This window comes from Babylonia areolata, chromosome 1 (genome assembly GCF_041734735.1).
Source record: "Babylonia areolata isolate BAREFJ2019XMU chromosome 1, ASM4173473v1, whole genome shotgun sequence".
Lineage (NCBI taxonomy): Eukaryota > Metazoa > Mollusca > Gastropoda > Neogastropoda > Buccinidae > Babylonia > Babylonia areolata.
In genome coordinates, this window is record NC_134876.1 from 18,733,769 (window position 1) to 18,743,768 (window position 10,000).

The 10,000-nt window shown below is 41.9% G+C and overlaps 1 protein-coding gene across 1 annotated transcript in view; it reads right to left on the reverse strand.

Moving 5' to 3' along the window:
• LOC143280380 (acidic mammalian chitinase-like) overlaps nucleotides 1–10,000 on the reverse strand; it is a 26,236-nt gene that overhangs the window by 11,785 nt on the left and 4,451 nt on the right. The window contains exons 3-6 of the mRNA XM_076585018.1: nucleotides 5,553–5,745; nucleotides 4,283–4,535; nucleotides 1,646–1,770; nucleotides 138–261 (exon numbers count right to left, since the gene is read on the reverse strand). Of these exons, the coding sequence (XP_076441133.1) occupies nucleotides 138–261; nucleotides 1,646–1,770; nucleotides 4,283–4,535; nucleotides 5,553–5,745 (695 nt within the window). The remainder of the gene's footprint in view (nucleotides 1–137; nucleotides 262–1,645; nucleotides 1,771–4,282; nucleotides 4,536–5,552; nucleotides 5,746–10,000) is intronic.

Genomic DNA, 10,000 nt, shown 5'->3' on the forward strand with positions numbered 1-10,000 from the left:
GTGTGTGTGTGTGTGTTTTCTTCTTTTTTCTCTCTTTGTCCAGGGCTGGGTGGAAAAAAAGCATGTGTACTTGCTTATCTCATTACCCTGGTGAAATAAAATTTCATTTCGTTTCGTATATCATATTCCCAACCTACTATGTTGAGGGTGCTCTGTAGGCCTGTCTCGTCACTCCGGGCAAACAGCGGGCTGTTGTGACCCGTGAATTTCTCCCACGACCCGTGCAGGTCGTAGGACATCAGGCTGATGAAGTCCAGGTACCTGCACAGAACCACAGTCTACATTTGTATAACACAGTACTGATTTACGTTGTGCATTGTAGGTGATGACTGTGTTTAAGTCTGGGGGCAAGCCATGTGAATCGTCTGTCTCTCTCTCTCTCTCTCTCTCTCTCTCTCTCTCTCTCTCTCTGTCTGTCTTATTGCACAGAACCACAGTCTACATTCATATAACACAGTACTGATTTACGTTGTGCATTGTAGGTGATGACTGTGTTTAAGTCTGGGGGCAAGCCATGTGAATCGTCTGTCTGTCTCTCTGTCTCTGTCTCTCTCTCTCTCTTATTTTTAGACGAAAATCAGGGAAAATGTTTCAGTTTGAGTGCTCTTATTTTCATTGCCTGCTACAAACGTCTATGTTCTGGACAAAACACATACAGTGACACTTAATACATCATCGACGTGTTAATTCAGTATCCACTTTAAACTAGTCATATGTAGTAAACACATCAATGATGCGGCAAGTGTCACTGTATGTGTTCTGTCCAGAATTTGTATTTCTTTTCTTTTAATTGTGAGCAAGAAAAAAAATGAATGAGGTCATGCCGCCTTCAAACCCAAACATTTTCTGGATTCGGATCCCCAACGAAATAAATAGTTCATGATCTGGAAATACAGCTTAATCTGGAAGACTTACAACCTATCATTGGTATGACTGTGAAGATCTTTTTTTTCCATTTTCTTTCCAGATTTGGTATTGGCAGGCAAAGTATTTCCAGAGAAAATTCAACGTTAACGTTTGCCACGGACACACACACACACACACACACACACACACACACAACCGAACACCGGGTTATTACATTGGCTCACATTGTTTACACAAGTGAGTCAAAAATGAAATAAAATACTCAAACACTATTAACAAATTCGTAAATACATTTCAGTATCATAAAGTGAAAAATAAATAGTAGCCTCACGGGGATGTTGCGGAAATGTAAGCTGTGTCGATTGCACTGACATTAGAATATGACACAGAATATGATAAAGTGAAAGATACTGACTGAGATAATGAGGAAATGTCGAAAGCCGTGTCGATGGCGTGGACATTAAAATATGACACAGGGAAAGACACTGACCGAGATATTTTAGGAATGTCGTAAGCCATGTCGATGCTGTTGACATTAAAATATGACAAAGGGAAAGACACTGATATATTTTAGGAATGTCGTAAGCCATGTCGATGGCGTGAACATTGAAATATGACAAAGGGAAAGAAACTGAGAAATGTTTCGAATGTCGTAAGTCGTGTCGATGGCGTGGACATTAAAATATGACAAAGGGAAAGAAACTAAGATATTTTAGGAATATCGTAAGTCGTGTCGATGGCGTGGACATTAAAATATGACAAAGGGAAAGACACTGACTGAGATATTTTAGGAATGTCGTAAGCCGTGTCAATGGTGGCCTTCCCTGCAGATACAGCGGCGGTCACAAGAAGGCGGGGTCGTCCCGTGCTGGTTGCGTCTTGCTCGTAAGCTGCCCGGATTTCCTGCACACGGGGGAATTCATCATGATCACCATCATCATCATCATCATCATCTTTGTCATCTGTATCACCACTCTCGTCGTCGTCTTCGTCATCATCACCATCGTTATCATCACCACCACCACCACCATCATCATCATCTTCGTCATCATTACCATCATTATCACCACCACCGCCATCATCATCATCATCTTCGTCAGCATCACCATCATTATCACCGCTACCACCACCACCACCACCACCACCATCATCATCTTCATCATCTTCTTCTTCTTCTTCGCCCTCAGCTCTGTGAAGAATCTATGGGGTGCCACACAAAGAATCGTTCACTAGATTCCTCCAGGCCTGTTGGTTGTGTGTCAAAGCCCGAGTCTCTGAATAGTTTTTCTTCTTTTTGTTCCCCTTCCTCTCCGTCTCCCTTCCTTGGGTGACTGTTTTTCAAAGCCATTGGATCTTGTTACGTGGCTACACCAGGGCGACTTTCTATTCTTAGCTGATGTCAGCAGATCTTCATGAGGTCCATGTGCTGCTTGATGGTTTGGTGCACTTGTTCATTAGTGATGTGATCAGTGTATCTGATGTTCAGTATCTTGCCATACCCTTTGCGATAACACATCATTTCCATGGCATGATTTCTAAATCTAAATCCGCCATGAAGGTCCGTGTCTCGCATGCATGCAGGAAAATGGAACATACCGGTGCATGTAGGAGTCTCATCTTGTGCTTCATGGAAATGTTGATATCTTTCCATATAGATTTCAGTTTTGGACAGTGATGATTTTGTCTTTGTTACCCCAGAGATGATTCATGGTTTGGATCCTTCGTTGCCGATGATGGATTCCAGGTAGGTGTACTGTTGAACAGTTCCTAGCTTATGTCCCTGAATACTTATATCAGCAGTGATGGTGGTGGTGTGGCTGGCCATCAACTTAATATTTTCAGTGCTGATTTCCATGCTACAACTTGTTGATGCTTCGCCCAGTCTGGGCGAGTTCCTGCTCACTACCTGCCAAGCCAACCACTTTGTCTCCGAAGCGAAGATTCGTGATGGTCCTTCCTCCAATGCTGACTGTGCTGACATGATCTTCAAGCGCATCAATCACGATGAAGATGATGATGATGATATCGATATTTATAAAGCGCCTATCCTCAGTCGTAGGCAAAGCTCTAAGCTCTTCACAAACACAGTCATTTGCACAACAGGCTGCCTACCGGGGTAGAACTGACTGACAGCTGCCACTGGGCGCTCATCCTTCGTTTCCTGCGTAATTCATGCACACATACACACTATTACAGATATGTAACATTTTACGTATATGAACGGTTTGCTTATTTACCCCGCGATGCAGGCAGCCATGCTCCGTCATAGGGGTTTGCATGCTGGGTATGTTCCCGTTTCTATAACCTACCGAAGCTGACTTGGGCTACAGGATCTTTTACGTGCGCATTTTATCTTCTGCGTACATATACACATGAAAGGCGTTCAGGCACTAGCAGGTCTGCACATATGTTGGCCTGAGAGATCGGAAAAATTTCCACCCTTTACCCACCAGGCGCCGTTACCAAGATTCGAACCTGGGACCGTCGGGTTGAAAGTCCAAAGTTTTAACCACTCGGCTATTGCGCCCGTCACGATGAGTTCCAGAGATATGTTTAAACGGCGTGGGAGACAGAGGGCAGCCCTGATGGACTCCAACTCAGGCAGGTAACCACTCTCTCCAATAGCACCCTGTATGAGTACCTCGCTGGTCCTTTGGAGTATCGTTGGTGGATGGTGTTCATCAGCACTTTTGCACGATCGTCATCATCGTTATTCACAAGGAGAGGGGGCATTCAATTTTGGATCAAAGTCTTGCCGATAGCAGTGCTTTGTGGCCTCGTCAGGGTTGAAACCCGTACATTACAAAGATAACAAAACACTACATTACAAAGATAACAAAACACTACATTACAAAGATAACAAAACACTACATTACAAAGATAAGATACACAAAACACTACATTACAAAACACTACATTGCAAAGATAACAAAACACTACATTACAAAGATAAGATACACAAAACACTACATTACAAAGATAACAAAACACTACATTACAAAGATAAGAAAACACTACATTACAAAGATAACAAAAAACACTACATTGCAAAGATAACAAAACACTACATTACAAAGATAATAAAACACTAAACAAACCAAAGTCAAAAACAAAACAAAAAAGCTTCATTAATCCTGAAAGGAAACAGAGTGAAAACAGCAACAACAACAACCAGGTCACAGTTACAATCACACTACCGCATATGGAACCTTGAGTCAGGCGCAACTGTTCCAAAATACTCTATCATCCTCTGTACATGCTTACACATGCACGTGTAAGTACACACACACACACACACATGACACATACACACACTCCCCCACCTCTTCACCCTCCTCGACTCCCACACACGCCCCTCTCTCACTAGAGGTCCTAGTCCAACCCACTACCACCACCACCACCACCACTAGCAGACCTTAACGAAGACAGAGAAGCGGTCCCTGTCCTCAGGAGGGCTGCCCCTGTTCGCAGGGTACTCCCAGTCCAGGTCCAGGCCGTCGAAGCCTCGGTCCCTGAGGAACTTGATGCTGTGGGTGATGAAGTCCTGTCTGTTGGCCTGGGACTGCACGACAGCTGTGAAGGGGGCGGAGCCCATGTTCCACCCGCCCACCGCCAGCAGCGTCTTCAAGTTGGGGTTTCTCTCCTTCAGCTTCTGGAACCTCTCGTACCTGCCAGGGTGGGCGACAGGTTTGTAAGGTAGGATGCAGCTGGGCCAGGCTGGACAGGGTTGCACTGCCTTGGATGGTTTGGGGTGTTTATAGCTGTGGTTTGTGCTCGCTTGGGTATTATTATGTCGGTATTGCTTCGGTGTGACTTGTACTCGTTTGCATTGTACGGTGTGGCCTGGCCTGGTATGGTAGGGTAAGTTGTGATAGGGTAGGGTATGGTACGGTATGGAACGGTACAATACGGTTCGGTATTGGAATGAATATCAGTGTTGTCAAGGTATAGTGTGGTGTGGTGCGGTGTGGTGTGGTGTGGCGTGGTGTAGAAGGAGTTGGATTTAGGGTAATGGTTCACTGTTCCCTCTTCCCCTTTACTGTTTGATTTCCTCTTGTGCCCCCCCACTGCTGGGTTTAATGTAGTCTTGGTGGTCCGATGGAAGTTCTGGATATGATCAGCAGCCTTTCTTTTGGTGTCTGTGTCTATTGTCAGCAGTTTCTTGTGCAGTGTTTAATGCGGAGACTGTGTCAGTTTGTAATATGAACTTAGGATGGGTCTATGAATGCAGCGGGCTGCATGAAAAATGAAAGCGCACACGCGCGCACACACTTACTCTTTCCATCTCTCTTTCCCTCACACACACACACACACACACACTTTAAGAAGTATTCCAGTTTACTTTGAAACCTTTAAACATCAGAAATCTGAACAGCTGCTTGCTTGAACAGCTTTCAACCCTAACTAGGCTGTCTTTTCAACTGATACCAGTCAAGACAACGTAACATACTTTCACACGCGACCCACCCCTTCCTCCCAACAAGCCTCACCCCAACACCCTCCCCCTCGGTTTATCTTTGCAACTGACTGTAATCCAGACAATATTAGCATAATTTCACAAGTATATAAGCACGCTCGCGTACGCACCTGACCCCCCCCCCCCCCAACCCACACGCTCCCTCCCCCAACAACCCACCTCCAATCCCCCATATGGATACGCTGGAAGAAACCATTTTCTTACTCACATGCCCTTACTCCAGTCCGTGCTGTCATCGTTCCACTCGAAAGGAGCCAGGTGATTGCCGGTCATCTTGGCAAAGGCATAGACAATGTGTGTGCACAGACTGGGGTCGATGTTCTCCGGGAAAAACTTGCCCGCGCCTGGTCGGTACTGGGACCAGTTGGTGTGGTAACACACGATCTTCTTGCAACTGTCGGCTGGAAAAAGACAACAAAAGAAAGATAAAAACAGAAAACCAACAAAATCATCTAAAGTTCGGCCTCCCATCCCACGCCCTCTCTGTGTCTCTCTCTATCTCTGTCCATGAAGAAAGTTCTTTCACGATTTCCGACATTGAAGCCGAGAAACCGGCTGGACGGTGTCATAGTGGGACTGACCCTCTCGGTGATTTTTCTCAGCAATCTCCTCATGCAGTGCGGGGACATTGAAGTCAATCCTGGCCCTCCCAAGCAAGCCAGCGTGAGGCAGTCTCGACTGACCAGCAGCAGCGGACTTGGAAGGGTGAGTCTGGAGAGAGACAATGAAGAACAGGTTCAGACGAGAGAACAGGTCACATGTGGAACAGAACCAACTTTGACTGACATCATGACAAACATGAATGTTAAATCTGGTGAGCTGAAAGATGATTTACGGGAAATCAAAGATTTGTATTCCGCTATGAAAGATGATGTTCAATCTCTTAATGAAGAAGTAACATTTCTGAAGCATTCAAATGATGTCTTGAGAGAATCAAACAGAAAACTGGAAGAAAATGTAAAGAATTTAGAATCAAAAGTCGATGATCTTGAGTGTCGCTCAAAGAGGAAAAATCTCATTATCCACGGCATTCAAAGAACTGAGAAGGAAACACCAGAAGACTGTGAAAACAAACTCAAAGACCTGATTACTGACACACCAGAAGTGTCAGGAGATGTCTATTTTGATAGGGTCCACCGACTAAACACGAACAAGGATTCGCCTATGATAGCGTGTTGCACGTTTTACAAAGACAAAGTGAGCATCCTGAAGGCAAAGCGGAAGCTGCAGGGAGGCAACATTTTCATCGGTGAGGATTTCTCCTTGAGAGTCAGGAGCATCAGAAAGAAACTGTCACCTCATCTCAAAGAGGCAAAGAATCAAAAGAAAAGGGCTACCATGATCTACGACCACCTCCTGATCGATGGAAAGAAATTCTTCCTGGGAGATGACGACCGCAGCATTGTGGAGGTGGCCTAGGGATACGGCCAGTCATTGTTGACAACTGCACAGTGCAGATGGGATGGGACTGTTGACGGACAATACACACGTAGGGACAATTTCATCACGACACCAGTAGTGGGGATGGGGTGAGGAGGACTGAACACAGCACGTGCAAATGTAAATAAAACAGCTGTTGCTGTGAGCTCGGCCTTCAACAGGCATGGCATGACAACAGTGGAGGGTGACATTGATATCGGTACGGGTGCACCTATGCTTGTTGAGGAATGTCGCAGTGGGCGTGTCAGTGTTCAAAATTTAGAAACAGTGAATGAAAATTGTAACAAGTCAAAATTTGTACATAATTTGAACAACCTTTTTTTTCCTGCATTGGAACGTTAATGGATTATTTTCTAAAATTTCAGATCCAGATTTTGTGGAATATGTGTCCTTGTTTGACTTTGTTTGCTTTGTAGAAACTTTTCTTGATGATTTTCAACTTTCGATTTTCGATGATCATACTGTGTTTGTGAAACCAGCAATTAAATTTACAGAAAGGGGTAGACGTTCAGGAGGAGTAGTGTGTTTGGTTAGGAACACTCTTGTTAAACAGGTGAGGAGAATAAATGTAGATATTGATAATGTTTTGTTATTTATCCTTGATAAGAAACTATTTCATTTGCCCAATGATGTTTTGTATGTGTGTGGATATGTGCCTCCGGAAAAGTCCCCTTACTTTTCAGTGTTTAACATCGATAATGGTATTAGTCAGCTCGAGGATTGTTTGATGGATAATTTATGTTCTGATGAAAAGATTTCTTTATTGATGTGTGGTGATTTTAATGGTATAACTGCCGACTTACTTCCAGATTTCAGTGAAGAAATGAAAACGTTTTCATGGTTTGATAAGTACTCTTTGGTTAAAATTAGCAGACGCTCTGAAGACAGGATTTTAAATTCATACTGTAAAAGCTTGTTAGATATGTGTGATGCTTTTGGTCTATACATCCTCAATGGTGTATGTGACGGTGACAGTAATGGTCGTTACACATATATAAGTGACACTGGTAACAGTGTGAATGACTATTTCATTGCATCGTTTGATCTTTTCGAGTTTATAAATTCTTGCTGTAAATTTTGTGTAAAAGAAAAAATAGAATCTGACCACATGCCTTTGGAATTTCACGTGCAAATTCCTCTTGTGAACGGAAGTACAGCTGCACCAGAGAAAAGAGAGTACATTGAAAAATATGTGTGGAAAAATGAATTTGCGTCTGGTTTTGTTAAAGTCACATGAGATATGTCTGGAATTGTCACATGCTACAGATTTGGTTGATATCAATGTTAACGAGGCACTTGTAATATTTAACAACACAATAAAGCAAGCGGCAGATTGTATGAAACAGCAAATATGTGTAAATAGAAATATACGGCAAAATAAATGGTTTGATACTGAATGTAGATGTGTTAGACAAAAAGTGCGTAGTTTGTTGGGAAAATTTAACAGAACATTGGATGCTGTTGACAGGGATTTATTCTGTGTAGCACGAAGGGAATACAAAAATATGCTACTTAGAAAGAAAAGGTTGTATAATAACTCATTGCTGAAACAGATTATTACTTCTGTTGACAGCCAGCAAGATTTTTGGGAAAATGTTCGGGGTTTATTGAGTAAACGAGTCTTTGCTAAGAACAGTATCACAATGGAGGAATGGTATAATCATTTTAAAAGAATATTGGAAAAAGAAAGTAATACTGATTGTAGTGCTCAGGAAAATGAAATGTCACGTGATGATGAACATATTATGACAATGGAATATCAGAACACGGCCTTTTTAGATCGGACTATCACCAAAGAAGAAGTATTGTCAGCAATAAGAAAGTTAAAAAAATGGGAAAACCGCTGGACCGGACGGAATGATTGGTGAATTTTATAAAAACTTTGGTGAACCTGCCATCACTTTTCTTGTCAAGTTGTTTAATGTTTTGTTTGACCAGGGAATCTATCCTGAAAACTGGTCAGAGTCAATTATCATTCCTCTCTTTAAAAAAAGGTGAACGAAATGAGCCGAATAACTATAGAGGGATATCGTTATGTGATATAGCAAGTAAACTATATGGTTCCATTATTAACGAAAGATTAACTGAATGGATAACATTGAACAACGTGACAAGTGAATACCAAGCTGGATTTAAGAAGGGTTACAGTACTATTGATCATATGTTCACTTTAATGGCAGCTGTTCAAAAGCAGTTTGCACATAATCGAAAATTATACGTTGCTTTTATAGACTTCGAAAAAGCCTTTGATTCAGTAGCAAGAAAACTTTTATGGCCGATTCTTACAAAAAATGGAATAAAAGGTAAACTTTATTGCTGTATTAAAAGTATGTACGAGGATGTTAAAGCTAAAATAAGATGTGGTGCTAAATTTAGTGAGTATATCAGATGTACACAGGAGGTTAAACAGGGTGATGTTTGTAGTCCTATTTTATTTTCTTTATCAATGAATTAGCCCTAGAAATTATAGAAAATGGTAGACATGTTGTTACTTTCGATTTGATAGAGTTATTCATATTGTTGTTTGCAGATGATATTGTTTTATTGTCTGAAACTGTAGTAGGTTTACAAAACCAGTTAAACAATTTACACAAAGCAGCAAACAGGTTGGAGCTTAAAGTAAATATGGATAAAACTAATGTAGTCGTTTTCAGAAAGGGTGGGTATTTAGCTGCATATGAACGATGGTATTTGGGGAATCTTCAAATTTCTGTTATAAATACTTATCAGTATCTTGGTTTATTCTTTTCCACAAAACTTAGTTTTACGTTTGCTTGTCGAAACCTTGTTAGCAAAGGGAAACGAGCGGTCTTGAGCATATTACAATTATTACATAAGTTTGAAAGTAATTGTTAGATTGTTTTTTGAATTGTTTGATGTTCAAGCCCAGCCTATAGTACAGTACGGTGCTGAGATTTGGGGGTTGGAAAAGGGGTACGAGATAGAAAAACTATGTTTGTTTGCTATGAAGAGGTTTTTGCAGGTGGACAGAAGAACGCCGAATGACTTAGTTTACGGTGAGCTTGGTAGGTAACCGATTTATATTAATTCGTATGTAAAATGTATTAGGTATTGGTTAAAACTGGTTCAAATAAATGAATGCAGATTGCCTGCTCAAGCTTATAAAGTGTTATTTGATTTGGAAGCCAGGGGAAGGGTAACATGGGTGACTAGCATTCGACAATGTTTATGTAGTAATGGTTTTGCATTTGTATG